The sequence below is a fragment of the Eumetopias jubatus genome, unplaced genomic scaffold (assembly GCF_037043125.1).
Source record: "Eumetopias jubatus isolate StellerSeaLion01/CBP00866 unplaced genomic scaffold, mEumJub1_p1.0 scaffold_4, whole genome shotgun sequence".
In the NCBI taxonomy this organism is placed as follows: Eukaryota; Metazoa; Chordata; class Mammalia; order Carnivora; family Otariidae; genus Eumetopias; species Eumetopias jubatus.
Window position 1 is genome coordinate 92,067,562 of NW_028274810.1, and position 24,940 is coordinate 92,092,501.

Sequence of the window (24,940 nt, forward strand, 5' to 3'; positions counted from 1 at the left end):
CAGCCCCTTTCCCCTTTGCTTCTTGGCTCCTAGAAGACCGTTCTGCATGGTGAGCCAGAGTCAGCGTCCCTGAAGCTTTCAGCTACCTGCCCTGGCTCTGTCCCTGAGGCCCTACAGACCTCCTCTGCTCCTTTGTCCAGGATTGGCCCCTTAGAGATTTAAAGATTCCAAGATTGAGTCCTCCTTGGCCTTGCTCATGGGTCCCTGCCTCATCCTGGAAGCAATCCCCTGAGCATGTTTCCCTCATCAGGGTCCTCAGGAAACCCCAGCCCAGGGTGGGAGACATTAAGGACACAGAGGCTCTGTCACATCTCCCCTCTGGCTCTCCCTCCTGCCCTGAGGTCCCCCACTACTTGGGATTCTCTGCCAGACACCTGCCTCCCTCTGGACATCCCCCAGAGCCTCGCACTCAACATGACAGCAGCTCATTTTCATCCATTCATCCATTCAGCTAGCAAGTAGCAGCTCCACACCAAGCCCGTCCTCGGCTTGGGGACCACAGCCCTGAAGGAATCATAGGCTCTGCCCTCCGGGAGCTCATGGTCAGGGGGAGGAGCAGCTAAGCTAATAGCTACAATCTAAGGTGATGAAGAGGAGGAAAAGCCTGGGGCACGTTGGCAGCCAGAGAACCTGGGCTTGGAGGGCATGGGAAGGGAGGGGAAGGCTGGGAGGGCTTCCTGAAAGTGGTGAGGTTTAAGTTGAGACCTCAAGAATGAGAGGGGTAGGCCAGGTAAGAAGGTGGAGGAACGGGCCTTCCAGGTGGAGGCCTGCATTTTACTCTGTGGTCGTGTATAGAGCTGGAGTCCTTCCCCTGGTGGGGAAACTGAGGTCACGAGTATCACAGAATGAGGTGGGGTGGTTTTGATACCCAGCACAGTGCCTGCTCCCCTGCTCCATCCTGCTGCCTCCCATTAAATGAGTAGCACGCAAAGCACAGCCAGGGTGGCTCTGAGCCAGGAGCAGCCGCACCGTTAGAGCCGGAGGGCCGTGTGTCTGCCCTGCGGGGCTCTGAGCCCGCTTCCAGGCTCTCCCAGGGCTTCTGCCACCTCCACAGGGCCTCCCATCCAGGCCCTTGCCTTTGGGTCCCTATTGCACAAAGCCCGCAGCACTTCTGACCGCCCCTTCTTGCCCTTTTCTTTCCTGCTTCTCCAGCCCTTAAATCCAGTCCCTATTCCTGATCTTCCCCGACCCTGGCTGATCTCTCTGGCTTTCCTGAGTGCTGCCCACCCGAGACCCACCCTTCTGCCCACTCAGCACATTCTCACAGGAGCTCCTCACCTCCACACCTGGCCCGCCGCCTGGTCCACGGGCTCTTTCCCAGCCGGCAACTTTGCCATCTGCCCCTTCTCCCGGCTTCACACCCATGGCCTTAGATTTGCCCCTGATGAGCCGCCCCCAGCCCACGCACGGGCCAGGTACCATGGCTTCTACCATACCCAGACGTCAATGCAGTAGAAGCCATAGGTTTCGGTCCCTGGGTGGGACATTCAGCGGTTTGCTTGGGAAGGGGCAGAAGGGGGACATGAGGCAATTTAAGACAGATGCTCTTAAAAAAATTTTTTTAAGGTTTATTAATTTCAGAGAGAGAGAGAGAGAGAGCGCAAGCAGGGGGAGGGGCAGAGGGAGAGAAGCAGACTCCCTACTGAGCACAGAACCCGATGTGGGGCTCAATCCTAAGACCCAGAGATGAGGACCTGAGCTGAAATCAGGAATTGGACACTTGACCAACGGAGCCACCCAGACACCCCGGGACAGATGCTTTTTATTTCAGTTGCAGTAGTTATGTGTTTAATGTAAAGTAGGAGAAATACTTAGCACATCCAATCTGTAATGCAGTTTCATGGGAATTACAGCTGAGGATGACAGCAAGTTAAAGAGTCCGTTAGCAGTTCATTTCCTGAAAGTCTGCTGGTTAGTACTAGAGCAGGGAGACGTGCAGAACCTGGGGTGGAGGTACAGAGTGGCCCACATTTAGGACCCATTCCACGGGCAAGCTCGTCCCTTGAACATCTGGAGGCATCCCTTGATGGGTGAGACCTTTTTGAAATCTTATGTTTTGCCTTAAAAATGCACATAAAATTGTTTTCTGCTTCACTCCAGAACAATGCTGTTCTGTAGAACTTTCTGCAGTGGTGGAAATGTTCTGTATCTAGGCTGCCACTGGCCATCGGTGGCAGGTGAGCACTTGAACTGAGGCTAGTGCTACTGAAGGACTGAATTTTAATTTTGTTTAAAATCAAGTTAAAATGGGGCGCCTGGGTGGCTTGGTTGGGCGTCTGCCTTCAGCTCAGGTCATGATCCTGGGGTCCTGGGATTGAGCCCCACGTCCGGCTCCCTGCTCCACGGGAAGCCTCCTTCTCCCTCTCCCACTCCCCCTGCTTGTGTTCCCTCTCTCACTGTGTCTCTGTCAAATAAATAAATCTTTAAAAACAAATAAAATAAAATCAAGTTAAATTTGAATAACTACATGTGGCTAGTGGCCGCCACACTGAACAGCACAGCTCTGGAGCAATGATTTCCAATACAAATGTAATGTGAGCCACATACTTAATTTAAATGTGCTAGTAACCACATTTTATTTTATTAAGATATTTGTTGTCTTATATAACATGATTTGTGATAGGTGTGACTTTAATTTTTAACTTAATTTTAAAAAATTTTTTATTTTTTAGAGAGAGCGTAAGCAGGGGTGAAGGGCAGTGGGAGAGGGAGAGAGAGAATCTTAAGCAGCCTCCACGCCCAGCATGGAGCCCCCACACGGGGCTCGATCTCACAACCCTGAGATCCTGACCTGAGCCTAAACCAAGAGTCAGACGCTCAACCTACTGAGCATTTTAGAAAGGGAAAGGAAATAAAGGGAAATTAGCTTTAATAATAGATTCTATTTAACCCAGTATATCCAAAATAGTATTTCAAGAAAACATACTAATAAATGTCATTGTATAGTAACAGTGAGATATTTTCCATTCTTCATGCAAAGTCTTTGAAATCAGCTATGTGTTTTACATTGTAGCATGTCTCCATGCAGATGCTAAAGTATCAACAGTTGAAATGAAATGAAACAAAAAATAAAGTGTTGTTTAATGAAAGAACATTTTATACTGCTTCACTTAAGTGTAAATGCACTAAAATCAGATCAAATAAATTCAGTTTCTCAGTCTCACCGGGCCCATGTCTAGTATGGCTGGTGGTTACCCTACCCGACAGTGAAGCAGTCTCTAGTTTTGTGTAGAATACCTTCTCCGGGTTTGGGTGACACTGATACTCTGGGCCCTGCATCATGTTGATCACCAGGGCTGCAGGTGTCCCCGGCTCTGAGGAGCCCAGCAGGGGATCGGGCTGCCCTTGCCTCCCCACAACACCCGCAGGGGGCTGTCCCTGTGTGCAGCCCCCCACCCTCTGATAAGGTGCAGGAACCCACACAGTGGTCAGGACTTCCTTGGACAAAGGAGAGGTGTTCGTCCAGTTCTCATAAAAATGAGGCCTAGTCCTCAGAGAAGCTGTGAATTGTGACTTCGAGCCTCCTTCAGCAGCGGTCCCTGGGGATCCCGAGCCCCACGGTGGTCCACAGGATGGATCTTTGCAGTGTAGCTGGGCGTAGATGCCAGGTGGGCCCTCGGGGCCTGGGAGCAGCTCTCCTGTGCTGACACAGGCTTCCCCCTCCCCCATGCTGAGTTCTAGAATCAATGAGCTCATGAGCTCTGCAAGGGCAGGGAGTGGGGTCGCGCCTTGTTCATCCCTGTGTCCCGCCTGGAGCGTGGTGCCCACGCCTATGGAAAGAATCAGTGTGGGGCGCCTGGGTGGCTCAGTCGGTTAAGCAACTGCCTTCGGTTCGGGTCATGATCCTGGAGTCCTGGGATCGAGTCCCGCATCGGGCTCCCCGCTCGGCGGGGAGTGTGCTTCTCCCTCCGACCCTCCCCCCTTTCATGTGCTCTCTCTCTCTCTCATTCTCGCTCTCTCAAAAATCTTTAATAATAAAAAAAAAAAAAGAATCAATGTGTCCGTGAATGAAGACTGACTTTAGGGCTGCCCCTGGTTTCCTTCCTTTCTTCTCTCCCCTCCTCCCTGCCCTGCCTGCCCTCAGCCTCTGACCCCTCTGTGCCCCATCAGCCTGGGAGGCCGTCCTCTTCTTGACCCCTGTCGGAACCCTGAGCCACCTTTTAGCGCCCCCACTCTGCCCGCCCTACCCAGGAGGCTCTGTGATGCTCCCCTTGCACCCCCTCTCCTTGCCCGCTCCCTGGACACCTGCACTTGCCTCGTATGAGGATCACTTGTGTGTCAGTCTCCCCACCAGGAGGGAGCTCCTTGGGGACAGAGCTGGGACTTACTCATCTCTGCACCGCCTGCCGGCCGGGTGCCATCACAGTGGGTGAGCTGGGGAGGGGCCCTGAGTATCGCCGGGCTGGCCAGCCTGAGAACCGGGGTTGTGGTCCCCCCATGCAGGGTGTCACTGAGGGCTACAATGGCACCATCTTCGCTTACGGCCAGACGGGCAGCGGGAAGTCCTTCACCATGCAGGGCTTGCCGGACCCATCTTCCCAGAGAGGCATCATCCCCAGGGCCTTCGAGCACGTTTTCGAGAGTGTCCAGGTAGGGGCCTCGCGGTGGGAAGGGGCGGCGCCGGCGCTCAGGGCCTGGGGGCCCCCCTGGACGGTCGGGCGCTGGGTCCCGGAGCACCGGTGCCTTACGGCAAGGCCTCTGAGCCTGTCGGAGCCTGCTGTGACCCGACACGGATGAGCAGAGGCAGGCTCTGGTTTCCAAAAGGGGATGGGAGAACTTCACATTGAGAAAAATTCTGCCTCCCAGTTCCATGTTTTTCTCCTGCCATTTTTGGACTTGAACATTGCACTTGCTGTCCCACGTGGACCCGATGATCCAGAGCACCGGCCTGAGAAGGGGTTGTAACAATCAGAGCCTCCCTTTTTTATTAAGCAGTTGCTACAGACCAAGCCTAGTGCAAACCCCTTTGCATCATTATCTCACGGAACCCCCACCCTGGCCCCAGGAGATCACCATTGTTCCCATTTTCGAGATAGGGAAGCCCAGACTTATCGCCCTTCTGTGCTGGGCAAGACCGGTTGTCCCAGTGCCAGACTACGGGTGAGAATTGCTCCGGTGGTCACTCTTGGCCATGAGCAGAGATTCCTGCATCGGGGAAATGGCAGGGTGGGGACTGTGACCTCGGTCAGCCGCAGAGCCTACTGTACCTGCTCCCAGGACTCATGTTGGTGCCCCCCCACCAGGAACATTTGCAACAAGGAGAGATCAGACCATAGCCAGTGCTTGGTCCTTACCTGTGGCCTCAGTTTCTCTACCTGAGTAATGGGGAGGCCTCTCCCATTTCGTTTCCCCTGAGGCTGTGGAGAGAGCATGTGACAGTAGCAATATGAGAATTATGCAATCAGAGGAGCCCAGGGGGCCCACCGAGCTGGAGAGGAGGGGTGGGCGGCTGACCAGGCAGGTGGACAGGGCCAGGAGGGTTGGGGACTCCCCTCCCCTTGATGTCATCGCCTCTCCTGCCGCGATGTCCTTCCGTGATGTCCTGGCTGCAGAGGCGGAAGGCGACAGGGCCAGCGTTGGCAGGCTTCTTTGCTGTCCCTGTCCACACCCTGCAGTGTGCAGAGAATACCAAGTTCCTGGTCCGGGCCTCCTACCTGGAGATCTACAATGAAGATGTCCGTGACCTTCTGGGGGCTGACACCAAGCAGAAGCTGGAGGTGGGTACAGATGTGGCCGGGGCAGGGAGGGGCAGAGGAAGGGTGGAGGTTGGCATCAGGCCGAGCTCTCTCAGAAGCACGGGGAAGGTATCCTGGGGGCACGTGCACCGGTTCAGACTAGAGTGGGGACTTTTGAACTTGAATTCTGGAGGCGTCTCAGAGTGCTTGTTGCAGGGGAGGGGCTCACCGGCCTACCCCCGACCACACAGTGGGGGACTGGACCTTACCTGGGGTCATGCCACCTATATCTGGTGAAGTAGATGGAGTCTTGTAATAGATTTCATTTGAAAAATGGGTTTCACTTCTAAAAAAATTACTTTGAAAACCCCTAAGGGCCCCAAAAGCTAGAAAGACGGTGATAATGATTATCATTTATTGAGCACTATTTACTGACTGCTTTAGGCACATGATCTTATTACTAGTCGCAGTGATCCTGTTGGGTAGCCGCTGTCCCCAGTTTCCCAGTGTGGGAAGGGACGCTTAGGTTAATTCACTTGCCTATGTGTGTGGCCAAAACTGGACTTGAACCCAGGTCTGTCTGACTTCAAGGTCCTGAATCTCAACCATCCCATTTCATGGCTGTTCGTGGCCTCAGATTCTGGGACTCTGTTCCCCTTTGCAAGGGGTCTGGTGCGGGGCACCCAAGGACCGCAAGGGGTCTGGTGCGGGGCACCCAAGGACCGGTGACCTGACCCTTATAAAGTGAGGACTGAAGAGGGCGGTGAGAATGAGCTGCTTGCAGAGCCCGACGCACAGAAGGCATTCAGCGTGCTGCTGTGAGGGGGTCACACAAGACAGGCAGAACTTGGCTGACCCTTTGGGGAGCCCAGCGAGGTCAAGTGACCTGCCAGGACCAGACAGCCAGTTGGTGGCAAGGTTGGACCCAAGTCTAGGCCTGAGTGTGAGGCCTGGATTATGTGTCCTCTCTGGGACTCTTTAAATGCTGGGTGGGCCGGGTCAGGGCCAAGGGGGAGGGGCCAGCACAGGGTAGGGGAGGGGGGAGGCTGAGGCAATCCTGTGGCCAGAATGCGGGTGGCTGCCCCTGACTCCCATGCTTCTTATCTGACCAAGCAACCAAGAGGCCCACCTCCTTCAGAGTCAGAATGCCCGAGTTGGAGCATCACCCCCAGGAGGTTGCCATGGAGATTCCCATTTTATGGGTGAAATTGTCTGAGAGAATGTGACTTGCCTGAGGCTAGGAAGCCACAGAGACAGCGTTGGACATTTTCTTTCTTTTTTAAAAAAGCTTTTTTAAATGAACGAATGGATGAATGAATGAAATAGAGAGTGTGCTAGTGCAGGGAGGGGCAGAGACGGAGGGGAAGAAGAGGGAAAGAATCCCAAGCAGACTCCGCGCTGAGCTCGGAGCCCAGCATGGGGCTCGATCTCATGACCCTGAGATCCTGAGATCATGACCTGAGCCAAAATCAAGAGTTGGACGCTCAACCATCAATGAACTGAGCCACCCGGGCATCCCCAGGGTTGGACATTTTCTGTGACAAACTGCTTGAGTCTCCCCAGGGCACGTGCCTTGACAGCCAAGGGGAAAGGGGGCAGAACCAGGTGAAGGGGCTGCTGCCAATGCTTCCCGGCCCTCCTGGCTCCTGGTGACCTCTAGATTGGACAGGATGTTGGAATCACCTGGTTCCCCCCAATCCCTGCCCATGTGGAGGGGGCAGGGCTATTTCCCTACTCAGCCTGAGCCTCCACTTGTCGCCTGACCACCCCCCCCCCCCCGCACTGGCCCTGGGTTCACCTGTGGTGTCTGTGAGTTCCTCTCTGACCTGCGACCACTCTTTGATCCAAGTGAGCAGATCAGACCCCAGGGAGCAGCTGTCTTTAAAAATGTGTTTGTTCTGGCCATACTGTGGAAAAATCCCTAAGAATTTGAGCTGGAAAAATGCTTGAGAGCTTCTAGTCGGCCCTTTCCTAGTACAGATGAGGAAACTGAGTCCCAAGGAAGGGAAGGGAGGTGGCCAAGGCCACACAGCTAATTACTGGTAACGGTATTGGTACCAGAACTTGTGGGATCTGAGTGGTCAGGTGCTTTCCTACCAGAATTTTTTGGGGTCAGCAATATAGAGACTGCCTAGGGCACTCAGAGGCCAGTAGTGGGGTTCCGGCCAAGGGAGGTGCATCCATCAGGTGACCCATTCATGCAGCAAAGACTGGGATGACCTGCGGGTCCCAGGCACCAGGCCACGTGCTACAGCGGTTCCCCATGGGTGTGTGACCTCCCTTCCTCCCAGGCCCCATCCCGGCCTGGTACCTCCTCCTCAGCTCCTGACAAACACAGCAGCGCTTTGCTCTTTCTATGCAGGAACCTCCAGCCGCCCACCTGGAGTCTTTCTACTGTCTTCTCTATCCTGGAGCTGGAGCAGCTGAGTCATAGCTCAGCCCCCAGACAGGGAAATGGGGGTGGGTAGGAAGGCACAGGACGTTGCTCCCACGTGTTAGTCCCGAAGGGCCAGCCTGGGGGATCTGGGCCCCCCTCCCGCCAACCTGCACTGGGGCAGCAGGGGGCCCTCCTCCCCTCCTTCCACACCCAGGACTCTACAATGGCCTCCATTACCCAGGCCCTGAGCGCTGGCAACTGTGCCCCGTGGGCCCCAAGCCTCAGGCTTGGTGAGTCAGGCTGCCCTGGGGGCGGGGGCGGGGGCTGCCAGTGACAGGTGCACGGGGGGTGGGGTGGGGCGGGGGGGGGTGACCCGCTGTCCCCTGGCGAAGGTGCAGATGGTTGTTCCTGGGAACCTCAGAACAGCCTTAGGAGGAGGTGCTGCTCTGATCCTTTATTACAGAGGAGGAAAACTGAGGCTCAATACGCCTGGGTAAGACCAGCCGCGGGGCACACAGTCAGGAAAGGGTGAGGCTGGATTTGAATCCAGGTGCCCAGGCCCCACCACACGGGCTCTGAACCCGTGCTTAACACAGGGCCTGAAGGTTTTGGTGATTAGTGGTGAGTAGATCAGCCCGGACGAGGGATTTGGGGAGGCAGAGTTTCACTCCCTCCCTCAACCACCACCACCAACCACCCTCATGGAGGCACCCCACACTGGGTGGTGGAGGTGAGGCCCTCAGCACCTCTCAGTGTACTGGGGGGCAGTGTCAGGAGCCCCTCCTGCCTGGGGGCGTCTGCCCCTCGCTGGCCGCATCCCAGCACCCCAGCCGTTGCCATGGTGCCCAGGCTCTGGGCTGGGTCCCAGGGAGGAATAGTTACTTGGGCACTCAGAGCCTCCCTGGGAGAGCAGGGCTGAGGCCGAGGAGGGCCAAGATTTTGGGGATCAGGAGGTTGGGGAGCAAGCCTTCCAGGGCCTAAAAATAGGGCAGTGGCATCCCTACTTGAGGGCTCACACCCCACCCCTGTGCTGGTGGCACCCCTCCGAGTACCCACCGGACTGGGTTTTAGCTCCACCCTCTTCTCAGCCCTCATAGTGGTTTTGCAGAAATAGAATTTATCGTCGTCTGACAGAGGGAACCGGGGTGAAGAGAGGCAAATTGACTTCTCCAACCAGCAAGGGGCAGAGCCAGTTCTCGAACCTTGGGGGGCTGCCCGACTAGGAGATTAGGAGCCTACTGCTCCCCAAGAGGCCGGATCAACCGCTCACTCCCCAGGGCCCAGGCCGAGGTCACAGCAGGAGGCAGCCCAGGCCCCAGGGGCCTGGGACCTGTGCGATGGGAGCCAGAGGGCACTACCAGAGCATTTCAGGCTGGCTTCAACCACCCTTTACAAGGTCTCCTGCTTCTGGCCTTGGTGCTCCATCCTCACCCCCACGTCCTAGGTCAAGGTCAGCCCTTTGTCATTTCAAAGTTCAGTTTCTGCGGGATGCTCCAGCCTCTCCATTCTCTGCTTCTGGAGTCTTCCATCGCCTGGGACCCCACAGCTTCCCTGATAGTAATAGCTCTGTGACCTTCAGCAAATGCCTTCCCAGTCTGTGCCTCATTTGCTTTTCCATTCTGGGAAGCCCAGTCCTTCAGTCTGGGCCTGGGGGTTTCTCTGCACTCGAGCAGATAGGGCGAGCCTGTGTGCCCACCCCCCACCCCACGCAGCAGCGGCCCAGCCCCACATGGGACCCCGAAGCTGCCTGCAGCACCAGAGCCTTCTGTGGCTCGGACCAGCAGGGAGGGGACTTGTCCCAATTCATTCTGCTCTCGCAAGAGTGGTTTTATTTTCTCACACTTGAAAAATATTGCATTTCACAGCTCTGTGTCAGCAACAAAACAACTTGGCTGCCTGGAGAACAAGCAGGGAGCAGTCAGATAAATTAATTTACTCGCTGCCATCACGCTGATGGCTGGAGGCCGGTTTGAGCTGCGGGCCAGTGGGAGTTCTGGGCAGCAAATGGCCCTTTGCCGGCCACGATCCAAGGGCCTGGGAACGTTCCTGTCTCTCTGGAGCCAGAGCAGAGAGGCGATCAGGGGCCATGCCGACCGGGCAAAAGAGCAGCTTTCAGAACCCTCGGGTGGCTACAGGGTCAGCCCCTGGAAGCTGAAGCTCCCAGTCTAGAAAGGCCCTTCATAATAATCGCACCACCACCAACAGTGCGGACAGCGCCTGGCGTTATGGAGCACTTACCGGTGCCAGGCCCTGTGCCAAGCCTTGGATGGCACAGGGCCTTTGACGGAATCCCCACCACATCCCTAAGAGATGCGTATGTCATACCCATTTTACAGATGTGGAAACTGAGGCCCAGAGAGGTTAAGTTACTGGCTCAAGGTCCCACAACAAGGAAGAGGTGGGGTGGGTTTGAGGCCGGTTCCACCTGGAACAAAGCCCCTGCCTGTTGCAGGGACCTTGAGGTGCCACCCTGCACTGCAGGAGGGCAGAGGGGGCCTGAACTGGGCCCTTCACTGGGTTCCTTGGGGATCCCTGCCCCCACCCGGCTCTGACCCATCCCTCCTGCCCACAGCTGAAGGAGCACCCGGAGAAGGGGGTGTATGTGAAGGGGCTCTCCATGCACACGGTGCACAATGTGACCCAGTGTGAGCACATCATGGAGACGGGCTGGAAGAACCGCTCAGTAGGCTACACACTGATGAACAAGGACTCCTCCCGCTCCCACTCCATCTTCACCATCAGCATCGAGATCTACGCTGTGGGTACGTGGGGCTGGTGGGGGCGGGGGAGCCAGAGCTGGGTGCCAAGACCCTTTACCTCCTGGGGCCTCGGGGGACCCATCTGAAACTGGGAGAAGATGCTCGAACTGCCTGGAGGCCACCCAAGAGGACCCTCCCGTATGAGGGCCCACGTTTCCAGGATAAGCGGCATCATCAACAATAATACTACCACTGGCAGATCATATTGAGCACCTACTACGTGCCACGCGGTTTCTGTGTATTAGCTCGTGTACTCCTTGCCACAAGCCCAAGAGGTGGCTACTAGCATCACCCCCCATGTTACAGATGAGGAAACCCAGGTCCCGCAACTAGAAAGCGTCAGAGCTGGCCCTCGATCCCTGGACCTTTTGGAGTCTCCTCTTTCTCTGCAGTGCTCCCCACCCTTCAGTCATCTCCCCCATCCCCCTTTCTAAAAGAGTCCCTGAGAAGGGAAGAGGAAGGGAAGAACCTCATATTTATTTCTGGCCACCGATAGCGGCTGTGCTAAGCACTTCACAGGCTTCCTTCCGTTTACAGCCCACGGAAGTCCTAGAGGCAGGCATTCTAATGGCCATTTTACAGATGGGAAAACTGAGGCTCTGAGAGGGCCGAGGCTTGCTTGTGCAGGGTCCCACCGATAAGCGGGGGAGCTGGGATTCGAACCCCAGTCTCTGATATCTGGGTTTTTCCGAGTAACACGACAGCTGCCTCCGGGTCCATCGTGAATAGAACTCTCAAGAGCACTGCAGCAGGAAACAGCCTTGGCCCAACCAGAAACATAATTCTGGAGAGATCCCTGACCCAAGGTCAAAGCCGGGGTACCTCCTACGACATCGCCCAGCATGTGTGGTGACCTGGCCCCAGGCCAACCGCCTGGTGCTTGCTGGGTCTGAGTCTCCCCAGGGTGCTGATCTGGGTTGGGCAGGGTCAGTGAGGTCACAACGTCATGCGGTAAGGCTGTGGGGGCGGGGGGCAGGGTCTAGGGCAGGTGAGGACAGGTCTGGAGGGGGGAGGACAGAGTGCCTTTGGGGGTGCCTCTTGGTCTTTGCAGAAGGGTTTGAAGGATGCAGCAGTCTGCCTGGAAACAGGCTTTTAAACAAATTTATTTTTTTATTTTTTTATTTTTTTTAGCGAGTGCATGAGTGGGGGGAGGGGCAGAGGGAGAGGGAGAATTTTAAGCAGGCTCCACACTAGGCATGGAACCTGCTGTAGGGCTCCATCTCATGACCTGAGCCAAAATCAAGAGTCAGACACTTAACCAATGGAGCCAGCCAGGCGCCCTGCAAACAAATTTAAAAGATGTTTTTCGGGGCACCTGGGTGGCTCAGTTGTTAAGCATCTGCCTTCGGCTCAGGTCATGATCCCAGGGTCCTGGGATCAAGCTGGATCCCTGCTCTGCGGGAGGCCTGCTTCTCCCTCTCCCACTCCCCCTGCTTGTGTTCCCTCTCTCGCTGTGTCTCTCTCTGTCAAATAAATAAATAAAATCTTTAAAAAAAAAGATGTTTTTCATTTTCATTATAAAATAAGTTCAGTAAAGCTATTTAGGAATTAGAGAAAGGTAGGTAAAATTACTCATAAACACAACTATTAGCATTTAAGCGTATTGGGGTTTTTTGGTCCTTTTTATCCTATGAAATTTATAAACACAGTCAAACTCTTCTGTTGTATTTAGTTTCTCCCCTGCGTTCCATTCCCCGCACCATCCCTGAGCATCTTTCCTGCCGTGTCTTTGTGACGATGGGTGCCGGTGCCGGCTAAAGGACAGCGCATCTCTCGTGCGCTTTTCTAACCAATCCCTAGAGGGCGGTAAGGTTATTTCCTGTCTTGGGGTGTTGTAAATAATGCCACGATGAACATCTTGGTGCACCAAGCCTTTTCTGCTTTTAGAGTCATTTCTTCGGATAACATTTCCAGGAGTGGACCTCCTGGGGCGAAGGATACAAACCTGTTTAAGGCTCCTGGTACATTCTGCCAAGAGCACGGTTCCCAGTCCCTCCGTCCTGCTGCTGCTTAAAAAAAAAAAAAAAAATAGCCCCCAACCTCAAGCCCCTCATGTGTCCAAGCCTCTCCTGCGTACCAGCCAGACTCCGGGTTGCTGTGTGCATGGGCAACATGAGGCCAGTTCTGGTTTCAACCCGCAGGAGACCGAGGAGGAAGCCCCCTGCCCCTCTGCCTGCCTCCTCCCTCCCATCTCATTGGGAACCGAGTCTAGTGGTTTTCCCCAAGTTTCATAGCTACTAAGACATAGAATCAAGATTGGACCCCCAAGATCTGTGCCTTCAAAACCTGTGCTCTGAGCCCCTGTTACCAGCTAGTGCCTGACTCCTGTCACCCTCAACACAGGGGTCGGCCTTGTCTGCACAGCCTTGGTCACCGCAGGATTGGGCTTGTTCTCAGGGGGGATGAACCCCTGCTGTGTGCTGGGACCTGGGTCAACTCTGTAAAAATGTGCTCTCCTTTTACTTTGCTCCTCCCAACAACCAGCCCGAGTGGGGAGCTACTGTAAGTCTCATTTTGTGGCTGTAAGAATTGAGGACCAGGGAGGTGCATGGCTCTGCTAAGGTCACACAGCAAGGAGGAGGCAGGGCTGGGTTGGGAACCAGGTCCAAGAGCCTCCAAAGCCAATGTCTTTTGCAGTGAAGGATACAAGGCTCTGGGTGACCCAATCACATCCCCCTACTCTTGGCCTCACAGGACATCTGGGAGAGCGATTGTGATCACTGTAAGAAATCCCACTGCACTCAGGGAATAGTCTGGACCTTCCAGCCTCTGCTCCCAGAGTCAAGTAGCCGTGCGTTCTTTTTTTTTTTTTTAAGATATTTTTATTTATTCATTCGAGACACAGAGATAGAGAGCATGAGCATGGGGAGAAGCAGAGGGAGGGAGAGAAGCAGACTCCCCGCTGAGCAGGGAGCCCAATGCAGGGCTCGATCCCAGGACCCTGGGATCATGACCTGAGCTGAAGGCAGATGCTTAACCATCTGAGCCACCCAGGCACCCCAGCCCTGTGTTCTGACCTTGGGTCCACCACTTAGCAACAGTGTGACTTTGGGCCGGTTAGATGCCTTTCTGAGCCTGTTTCCTCTTCTGTAAGACGGGGATGGTGATAGTGCCTCTCTCATGGGCTCCTATGTGGCTGATAGTGGGAGCGCTCGGTGCCTGGTGGCTAAGTGCCCCACGTGGGGCTCACCGAAAGCCCCTTACCCTCTGCCTGGTCTGTCCACAGACGAGCGGGGCAGGGACCATCTCCGTGCTGGCAAGCTGAACCTGGTGGACCTGGCGGGCAGCGAGCGGCAGTCCAAGACGGGTGCCACAGGGGAGCGGCTCAAGGAGGCCACCAAGATCAACCTGTCGCTGTCGGCCCTGGGCAACGTCATCTCGGCCCTGGTGGACGGGCGCTGTAAACACATCCCCTACCGGGACTCGAAGCTGACGCGGCTGCTGCAGGACTCGCTAGGTGGCAACACGAAGACACTGATGGTGGCCTGCCTGTCACCCGCAGACAACAACTATGACGAGACGCTCAGCACACTGCGCTATGCCAACCGGGCCAAGAACATCAAGAACAAGCCACGCATCAATGAGGACCCCAAGGATGCCCTCCTGCGTGAGTACCAGGAGGAAATCAAGAAGCTGAAGGCGATCCTGGCCCAGCAGATGAGCCCCAGCAACCTGTCAGGTGGGTAGCTGGGGAAGGAGGTGGCAGGAGGGGCCCAGGGCTGGGGACAAAGGCTCTCCCCCTTAGTTTTCTGCCTCCGGCTGCCCATCCGAGAGACACAGAAGCAAAGCCCCATCTCCTCTCCGCTTCCTATGAGCATGGCTTTTGAACAGTCAGAGAGAGCCTGCTTGGTGGTGGCCGGCTGGTATCTGCTCCCTGAGAGACCCAGGAAGAGGTCTGTTTGGTCTGCTTCATCAGCTGCGGGCTCCGTTGCCTGCGCCCCGCCTCCAGGCTGCGCATCCGCCATCCCACCTGTCTGTCTGCCTGCTGTCTCTATGGCAGCATCGTGATGCTGTGCTGCTGAGCGGGGGGTGACTCACCCCCCCCCCCCACGTCCCGCCCCCTCTCCCACTCAGGCACCTTGTGATCGCAGCTTTCACACCCAGGTGTCTGGCTGTCATCTGGCAAGTAGAAATCTATATGTGCAGCACAGGCTTTGCGGGATCCTTGCAAACACCAAGGTTTTCTTTACCTGAGAATCCTTTGGGGAAGGGAGCACAAAAGAGCCTGAGTCTATTCACTCATCCACCTCCCTACCCACCTTCGTCTCTGTCCATCCATTCTACATACTCATTCATTTACTCACCCATCCACTCATCCATCTACCCATCCATCCATCCATCTACCCACCCACCCACCCACCCACGCACCCATCCACACACCCATCCACACACCCACCCATCTACTTACCCACCCATCCACTTACCCACCTACCCAGCCATCCACATTCCCACCCACCCACCCACCTATCTACCGACCCATCCATCCACCCACCCATCCACTCACCTGCCTGCCCATCCATCCATCCATCCATCCATCCATCCATCCATCCACCCACCCACTCATCCATCCACCCACCCACTCACCCATCCATCCACTCATCCATCCATCCATCCATCCATCCATCCATCCATCCACTCAGCCACCTACCCTCCCACCCATCCACCCACCCATCCACTCACCTGCCTGCCCATCCACCCATCCATTCATCCACCCATTCATCCATCCACTCACCCCTTCACCCATCTACCCACCCAGCCACCCAGCCACTCACCCACCTACCCACCCACCCATCCATCCACCCATCCACTTACCCATCCACCTACCCATCCATCCATCTACCCGCCCATGCTCCCATCCACTCATTCATCCATCCATCTACCCACCTACCCATTTACCCATTCATCTACCTACCCTTCCATCTACCTACCCACCCTCCCACCCACTCTATTATTTATCCATCTACCAACTTACCCATATACTCACCACCCATCCATTTAATCCACCCAGCCATTCATGCATTCTCTCTACCCGTCCCATTCATCCTACCATCCATCCATCCATCCATCCATCCACTGCACGTTGTCATCCATCCTTTTATGTGTGCTTCCACTCATCCACCCATCCATCCATCCAAAGCTTACCAAGCAGCCCCCTGTGTGTGGACCTGCTCCGGGCACTGGTAACACAGAGATGAATCTGCTCCAGGCTCTGCCCCATGGGCATCTAGTCTCCTGCGGGAGGACACTCTAGCAGACCATCAAGTACATGTAGGTCAGAGCTGAACTGGCCACTGCAGGGCAGATAGGGGATACGTGACCAAGTCTGTCTGGGGGTAAGGTGTGGTCAGTCAGGGAAGGCTTCACAGAGGAAGGGGAGATTGAGCAGAGTGTTGGGGGCTGAGAGGTCTCCCTGTCAGCCAGGATGAGAGTGGCCAGTGTGTGCAAAGATGCACAAAACTGTAAGGGGCATTTGGGGACCACAAGTTGTGCTGGTTGGCTGCCGAGCAGGGCGGTGGGAGATGGCCAGGGAAGGCCTGGATGTGCTGGGTTGGAGTGGGCCTTTGGCGCCACGATGAGGGATTTCACATCTGCCTTCCTCCTCCTTCCCCGCTTCCCAGCCTCTGCCCCTCCTCACCACCAGGGCCTCTCCTCTGTCCGCACCCACTCCGGAGGTGGCTTCACCTTGTGGCTTGAAACACCGTCTCTGTGCTCCTGGCTCCCGTGTGGCCCCCCAGCCTGGCCGTGTGATTTGTGTCCGGGTCTTAGTTCATAAAGGGGACTGAGTGGGCCCTCGGAGAGTCAGCGTTACACTAGAAACAAGAGGCTGGAACCCCACACGGGGCCACGAGGGAAAGCACCAGTGTTGGTCGGGAGGCAGGGAGGAGCAAGGCGGATCTGGAGCCAGAGCTGGATTTGGAACTATTACTGGGGGTTCTGTGGGAAAGCTGAGGCAGGAGCAACAGCCTAGGACTGGCTGGCGTGAAGGATTCCTGAGTGGGGGCACAGGGGCAGTCCCTGCTTGTCCGGCCCTGGCCCCCGGGGACTTAGGGCAGGGGAGATCCTGGCTGAGAACGTGAGTTAGACAGAGGGTGGGAAGGGTATGGACTCGGCATTGCTTGGTTGGCAGGTGAAAGGTGGGCCGATAGCTTGTTTGCTTTCTCTAGGACTTAGCTGGCCCTGCGAGGGGCCGTCTCTCCCTGGCCGGCAAGTCCCCCGTGATATCAAGCATCACAAAATATAGACAATTTTAAAAACAATTGCTACACAGTATCCTCTGAATTCCAGACTTGAATATCCAGCTGTTTAGCGATCCTTTCGAACTTAGCATGTCTGCCACTGAGCTCTTGATCTCCCCGAGCCTGCTGGTCCCCACGCAGGTGATGGCAACCCTTTCCTCCTGAGTGTTCAAGCCTGAAACCCTGGGGTGGCCCTTGGTTTCTCGTTTTCGCTCAAACCTGTATCCACTCCAGCAGTAGATCTTGTCTCTACCTTTAAGACATGTCCAGAATCTGTCCACCACTGTCCCCTGAGTCACTAGCGTCTCCTACCTGAATTACTGCGGAGCACCCCCACCCTCCAACAGGTATCTGGGTGTCTGCCCTTATCCCCCTCAGTACACTGCCCACACAGCAGCCAGGAAGGTCGTGTTCAAGTACAAGTCCTTTTCCTGCCCTGCACAAACCCCCCAAGCCTATTTAACCGAGTCAAAGCTAAAGTTGTCAGCATAGCTTTCAGGGTCCCTGGGATCCCCCGCCCCTCACTCCCTCTGAGCTCCTCTGCACCCATTCTCTCCTTCCTTGCTCCACTCCAGCCGCACTGGCTTCCTGGCTGTTCCTGGAATAGTCCAGGCCCACTCCTGCCACAGGACCTTTGCACTCACTGCTCTTTTCTGTCTGGAAAGCTCTTCCCCAAGATCTCTGCCTGCTTCAATTTCCCACTTCCTTCAGGTCACTGCCTTTGCCTTACCCCATCTAAGAGGTCCTCCGTGAACACACTGTTTAAATTGCACCCCCTCCCCTTGGTTATTGTTCCTGAGCATCCTCCCTGCTTTCTTTCTCTTGCTAGAGCATGTCCACTTGTAACATGTTAGCATTTTGCTTATTTATTGTGTGTGCCTTCTTCCTCTGATTGAAAACTCAATGTGGGTGTATTTTGTCTGTTTTGTTCTGTGCTGGGTCTCCAGTGCCTAGAACATGCAGGTGCTCAAGAAATATTTGTTGAATGACTGAGTAAATTAGTATTGTACATAGAGATGTGCTTGAAATAAATCCAATACTGTGAAGTGTGTTTTGCCTGAGTGTGTGGTTGTCTCTTTACGGATTTCTGCTTAGTTCCTGCAAATTCTGTGCACCTTGGTCACAGCCCTCCTTTCTGTCTTTCTCCCAGCCCTGCTGTCCAGTCAGGCCCCCCTAAACCCTGTCCAGATTGAGGAGAAGCTGGTGCCCCCACCTGTGATCCAGTCTGACACAGAGGTGGAGAAGCAGCTGATCCGGGAGGTGAGACCGGGGGAGGTGGGAGAAAGGCAAGCAGGGGGTGCCCAGGAGGAGAGCATCTGCTGAACGATATCATTTTACTCCCACCAGCATCGTGGGGTTGGTACAACAGTCTCCTTTTTGGAGCTCAGAAAGCTGAGGCTCGGGGAGGGGCCATGACTCGCCCAAGGTCACATGGCTAAGGAGAGTCTGAGCTGGGGTTTGAACTCAGGTCCTGACTCCAGGATGCGGCCCATCCCCCGTCAGGGCCTGCATGGGGAGCACAAGGAGGGGTGTGGGACGTCTGCAGGGGTGCTGTCTCTCTTCTGTACTGTAGGACGGGATGACTGTGGGTTGATGGAAATGGAGGCCTTCCTGGTGGTGGGAACGGCCTGTGCTGGGCTGGGGTGGGGGTGTGGGGAGAGTGGAAGGAGTTGGTCCCCAGTGCAGGTGCCAACAAGCCAGAGACTGAGAGCCAGGCGGCCTGGTGGGCAGTGGGGAGCCCCCAGGCATCCATTTGACCAGTGGATAAGTGGGTGTTGGCCTCCCAGAGAAAGCTGTCACCTGGGGACCCCTCCTCCTCCCCCATGTGTGCCTTCCAGCATCTCTGGGAACCAGCAGGGCAGGTAATAATACCCTGACTTACAGATACGGAGCTGATCCCTAGAGGGGGGCTTACACAGCCAGACTCGGCAGAGCCCCTAACTCCCAGCTTAGGCTCCATCCCGACTCCAGGCCCTACTGTTTCTGGAGATTCCTGCCATTTGAGGGCCCCATTCAGATACCTGAGCATGGGGTGGGACACTGGCTTTTTCCTGGTGGAGAAGGAACGCCAGGCTGAGACAGCTCTGCAGGGACTGGGTCCCTGGATGTGTCCGCAGCTGGGCCTCTACCCCTCAACTATAAACTCAGCTATAAGCCCTGGGGCCCTTGGGAGCCCTGGTGAGGTTGTGGGGGTTTGGGGCCCAGCCTCTGCGGGGGACAGACTGGGTAAGGCCTGGGAGTCTGAGTCATGTGGGCTGGAGGGCTGGGAGAAATCAGCCAGAGTCCCCAAGGGCTGCCCATGACAGGCAGAGGCTTTTACTGTTTGGGGGGAGGCTCAGCTGTGGCCCCCAGATGGACTTTGTCAAGGGGCTCTGCTCCTTGCCGCCTTGGAGGCTCCTGGGGCGGGGCTGACGTCAGGTCCATCTCTGGAGCCCTGGACCCGGCTCCTGGGGAGGCATGGGGTGGGGGCCTATTGGGGATGGCTGAGCCACAGAATGAGAGGAATCACATGGGTTCAGAGTGGGTTTTGGAATCATGTAGCAACAAGTGACATCAGTCACAAAACAGTAGGGCTGGGAGGGTTGGCGGGGGGCTGGGATGGAAGCTTCCCCCCAAGGGAGCCTGGTGGGGTGGGGCAGGCACCCTCGCCCAGGGGCAGGATGCCGCCATCCCCTCTGGGTCACCAGAGAGGAGACTCTGCTCCGGGGTGGCTGCCCCAAGGAGCCAGTGATTGGCAGGTCCTTCTGCCCCGGGGATGGTGGTTGCTGGCCTTGTCGTCACGAGATAGGCCCTGTGGCCACTGCCTCCGAGCACTACCACCTGTCCACCACCGAGTGTCCGCTCAGGCCCTGGTGCTGCTTCTGTGAGCCACACTTGGAAGAAGAGTCGAAGGTGTCTGTCTTCCCTCTCGCCTTCTTTCCCATTTCACTTATGACCCACTCATATTTATTGAGCACCTACTATGTGCCTCGAACCGTGCTTTCCTTTCCCATCCAGAACCAGTCAGGACACTCAGGATGAGGGGGTGGTCCCTGTGTGGGGCGGCGAGGGCACTGGGCCAGGGATGGGCTCCGCCACGAGTGGGAGATGTGACTCTGTGGGCTTCAGTCTCCTGGCTGCACCAGGGAAGGGGGGGATTTGGACCAGAAGATTCCTAGGGTCCATCCAGCTTTTCCATTCTGCAAGTCCAGTTCTTGGTGGGCTCTGTGCCCTGGGATGGGCTGTTTAAGCTCGTGGAGCCTGTTTTCTCATCTCCAGGAAGCTTTCCCTTGACCGTGGGAAGGGGAGCTGAGGGGTGCCTTCTCACCATTGGGCTGTGGAACTGGCCTCAAGCAGGACTCGGGGGGCTGGGTTTGCAAGCATTTCCTGAGCCTCTGCTGGCTCCGGGCCCTGTAGCTGGGGGTGCACAGGGGGCCATGGGAGAGTTGTTCTGTTTCGAGTATTGGGCACATTTTGTAACTGCTGGGGATGATCTAGCACGGAGAGAAGCCCATGCTACAGGAGGGAGATGGGGATGGAAAGAGCAAAGTCATGGAGCGGGTGGCTTGGCTTCACAGGGTCTGTCCCCTGTCACAGGAGGATGAAGAGCTTTCGGGCAGACCTGCAGGTGGACGGGAAGGTGTGGGCTGGGATGGTGAGGGCATACTTCAGTGTTCTCTGGGAAGCAGGAGATGGGAAATGGGAGAGGTGGAGGGTTGCAGAGGGAGGTAGAGCAGAAGGACCCAGGAGGGGCGCTGGGCAGCTTAAGAGGTCCTCTGTGGTTCAGGGTCACACATGTACAACTGGGTCTGGAAGTTGGTACTGCTGTATGTGTGCATGTGTGTGCACACGTGCGCACACGTGTGTGCTCGTATGCACGCGTGCACGCGTGTGCTCGTATGCACGTGCGCTCGTATGCGTGTGTGCGCACGCGTGTGCATGTATGCGTGTGTGCGTGCGCGTGTGCTTGTACGCATGTGTGTGCACGTATGCGTGTGTGTGCACGTATGCATGTGTCTCCAGCCAGGTCTCGCTGGTGTGCAGGTGTGACGAGACTGAGGCCTGGGTGCCACTGGGGCCAGGGCAGCGCTGGCAGGGAATTGTGGAGGGGGCAGGGTGGGAGTCAGGGGTGCTTGCTGAGTATAGGGTAGGGCCCGAGTCCCCACTGGGGAGGAGAGGAAGCCAGGGCAGGGGGGTGGGGGACAGTGAGAAAGCAGATGGGGTGTAGGAGGTCTCCTGTGTCCACTGGAGAGCTGCATGGTTCTGGGCAAGTCACCTCCCTGGGCCCCAGTAACCCTACGTATTGCCCTGAGGCTCAAATGCGTCTCAAATGTGTCACAGAATGTACAGTCACATATTAATGATTCTCTATCCCCTTCTGTCCCTCCCCGAGAGCCCAGGTCATAGTGTCTGTGCCGTTGTAGAACTCTGGGCTTGTTCTGTGCTTCTGGAAGGGTCCTAATGAGGTGGGCGTGTGCACAGGGGCTCTCCCTCCCCTCCCCCTGTCCGGTCTGGCTGGCTCTCTCAGGGCGGCTCCACGACACAGAAGGTCTTGTACTGTCCTTAGCACGTAGCCCTGGCCCCGCCTGTGGGAGCCGTGCGTCAGAAGCCTGAGTGGTCCGGTTGTCCTTTCGGCCAGTGGTCAGCTCCAGGCACTTGTGGACTCAGGAGTTTCCCCTGAGCCCCTCCCTCCTCTGTGCTGGGCGCCGAGCTGCAGGAGGGGACGGTGCTATCTGAGAGGGTGGTCAGGGAGGGCCGCTCGGAGGGGGTGTTACTGAGCTGAGGCCTGAAGGAAGAGCTTGATGGGGGGCGAGGGTAAAGCCCCTGAGGCAGGGGGACATAGGCTGTCAAGGAGTGGAAAGTAGCCTGTGTGTCCAATGTGGCAAAAATGAGGTATATCCACAGGGTGGGCCGTCCAGATTTCTGGAGACTCAGTCAAGTCAAGAGGCGTAGATTTTGTCCTGAAACATAGGAAGCCATTGAAACATGGTCTAGGGGCACCTGGGTGGCTCAGTCGGTTGGACGTCCGACTCTTGATTTCGGCTCAGGTCATGCTCTCAGGGTCCTGGGATCGAGCCTCACATCTAGGCTCTGTACTCAGTGGGGAGCCTGCAAGGAGATTATCTCCCTCTCCCTGCCCCCTCTCCTCTTCCTCCTCTCTCTCTCTCTCTCTCTCTCTCAGATGAATAAATAAAATCTTTTAAAAAATGTAGATAAAATTCAGAAGGGCCTTCACCAGCCAATTTTGTCCCCGTGTTGTGTAGGTAATTTTAACTTTGTTCTTTTGGCTTATTGGTATTCCCCACGTTGTTTGAATGACAGAGAAGGCGAACTGAAAGCCGCCTTGGGGAGTGGTGGTCTGACGCTGCCCCCCCATCCCGTGTCCCCCCCACTCCCAGGAGTACGAGGAGCGCCTGGCCCGGCTGAGGGCCGACTATGAGGCGGAGCAGGAGTCCAGGGCCCGGCTGGAGGAGGACATCACTGCCATGCGCAACTCCTACGACGTGAAGCTGTCCACGCTGGAGGAGAACCTGCGAAAGGAGACAGGTGGGCGCCTGGCCCGGGCTGTCGGGAGGGTGGCCAGCTGGCTCCCCTCCCCATTTTACTAACTGACATTTATAGAGCATCTTCCTGTGCACCAGGCTCAGTTCTAGGTACTCCTCAGTACAGCCCAGCAAGGTAGGTACCACCATGAGCCTCATTTTATAGGTAAGGAAACTGAGGCACAGAGAGGGTGAGTAATTTGTCCGTGGTCATACAGCTGGTGAAGTGAGTCAGGATTGGAACCCAGGCAGTGTTCTCACCCACCCAGCATTGTATCTGTGAAGCCGGTGGCCCCGGCTGGGCCCTAATCCAAGGCGGACTTAGCATTACAACGTATCACCCATATGTCATGGGTAAGTTCCTTCCCCCCGTTTCTGCATTTTCTAGTCTCCTCCCATTTTTGAGCCCCTCTGTTACCAAAGCAACCACATCCCAAAATAAGGATTCAATTATTAGCAAGGACTTTCACCTTGCTAAAGATTTTTGTTGTCTTTTTGACATTCTAGAACGTTCCACCCTACCACTATCATCCAAACACCTGTGCTGCCAGGCAGCTCAGACTTCCTAGCGCTCACCAAAATACTATGAAATCCACCTTGTAATGAGGACGATATTGGTCACATCGTGGGTGCCATTTATTGGGCATTGCTGTGTGGCAGGTGCTAGGTGCTAGGTACTCCGTCAGTGAGTGAGGACGTACTGAATCCTCACATTGCCAGCATGCCAACTGAGGCTTGGAGAGCTTCCGGCCGCTGAGCTGGGGAGTGGATGTCCCTAGCAAAGGGAACGTCAGGACTCTCTCAGGGGAGCCCAGGACACAGTGACAAAGAAGTGGGTGGAGGTAAAGCCCATGAGCTGGGAGCCCTAAGGAGGCCTGTGGGATTGCGGTCTCGTCCACACTGGCAGACCCAGAGGAGAGGGAAGGGCAGGTTCTAGCATGTTCTGTCCTTCAGAGTGTTCCCCCAGTCCAGTTTGAATATTAGGCCTCCAAGTGGTTTTATTTGATCTAACAATCATCCGCAGTGTTCATTTAACTCCCATGGATCTAGCATTTTTTGTGGGTGAGAGCCCTGAGCAGGACACCCTGTGGGGGCCCCTCGGGGTCTCGGGTGTGAAGTTTGCTTGCTCATCGGGAGCTCTCGGCCTTGAAGGCCATGAGACTCACAGGGCAGTCACCTTCTGTGCGGAGAGCAGCCCCAAGGCAACTAATGGCTGGAGAGGTCGGAGGATGGAGAGCTCCTGGTGCTGGTCAGGGAAGACTTCCTGGAAGAGGAGGAAGGAGACGGGGTCTGAGTTCTGATAGAGGAGAGGGCAGAGGTGGGAGGCCAGTATTTGGGGGCCTGGGAGGCTCTGGCTCTTAAGCCCGTCCCTTAGAGATGGTGTGTTTGGGGCTGACCCCCAGGGGCTCACTCGTCCTCCACTGTTAGGAGCTAAAGGGAGTCTCCATTTGCAGAGGCTGTCCTCAAGGCAGAGGTCCTCAAGGCGCAGGGCACATCCAGGCCCGAGTTTGCCAACAGGTCTGAGTGCTCCCCCACGTTCCACTCCGAGATGGCCGTGACACCCGGGATCCACTCCATGCTGCACACCCTGCCCGGCGGGGATGTCTCCAAGACCGAGCTTTCTCCTGGATTCGAGATGCTGCCTGTGGCGGAGACTTCCAAGTCTGAGGTGTCTCTGGGGTCTGATGAGTCTTCCACGCTCGAGGAAACCTCCATGTCCGAGGCCTGCCCAGGGCCCCAGGAGCCTTCCGACGTGGAGTTCTCCGTGCCCGAGGCGGAGGCCCAGAGCAGCTACCTCCCAGAGCCGCACCTCAGCCCGGAGGCCACGGAAGCCCTGCCGCAGGCTGGACCCGTCGAGCTGGCAGCCCTGGGTCTGTTGCCCAGCCTGCATGACCCGTTTGCCGAGGTGGAAGCCAAGCTGGCCAGGCTCTCCTCCACAGTGGCCGGGGCCGAGGCCCTCCAGGCTGGCGCACCCAGGCTCTGCACACAGGTAGCCGGTGCCATGCCAAGAGTCAGCAGGCAGAACTCGGCTGGGGGCACTCAGGCCACTGGGCGCGCACCCAGTTCTCACCGTCTGTGCGGGGGGCTCCGGCTTGGTAGCCGGAGAAGCCCTGTCTCGTGCTCCGTAGGTCGGGAGGGAAGGGGGGATGGAGATAGGAGGCTTTGCCAGGTGGGCACCTGTTCTGCTAATGGAGGGACACCCATTTGGGGGGTTGGCTGAGTTGCCATGGTTACACCAAGCTTCCAGGCCCGAAAGAAGGAGCCGGAGGAGGCTGGGGGCTGCGGGAAGGCTGCTCCCTTTCAGGGGCTCCCCCCCCCCGGCCCCGACCCCGGGATCCTGCCGCTTTCCTGGATGCCTTCTCTCCTTTCC

At 56.3% G+C, this 24,940-nt stretch overlaps 1 protein-coding gene across 5 annotated transcripts in view; it reads left to right on the forward strand.

The window, feature by feature from the left end:
* The window catches only part of KIF17 (kinesin family member 17), a 42,269-nt gene that overhangs the window by 1,497 nt on the left and 15,832 nt on the right, over positions 1-24,940 (forward strand). For all 5 annotated transcript variants that reach the window (XM_088023037.1, XM_088023038.1, XM_028090826.2 and 2 more), the window contains exons 2-8: positions 4,444-4,590; positions 5,616-5,717; positions 10,625-10,814; positions 14,038-14,490; positions 18,198-18,307; positions 22,426-22,573; positions 24,024-24,559. In XM_088023037.1, the coding sequence (XP_087879163.1) occupies positions 4,444-4,590; positions 5,616-5,717; positions 10,625-10,814; positions 14,038-14,490; positions 18,198-18,307; positions 22,426-22,573; positions 24,024-24,559 (1,686 nt within the window). The remainder of the gene's footprint in view (positions 1-4,443; positions 4,591-5,615; positions 5,718-10,624; positions 10,815-14,037; positions 14,491-18,197; positions 18,308-22,425; positions 22,574-24,023; positions 24,560-24,940) is intronic.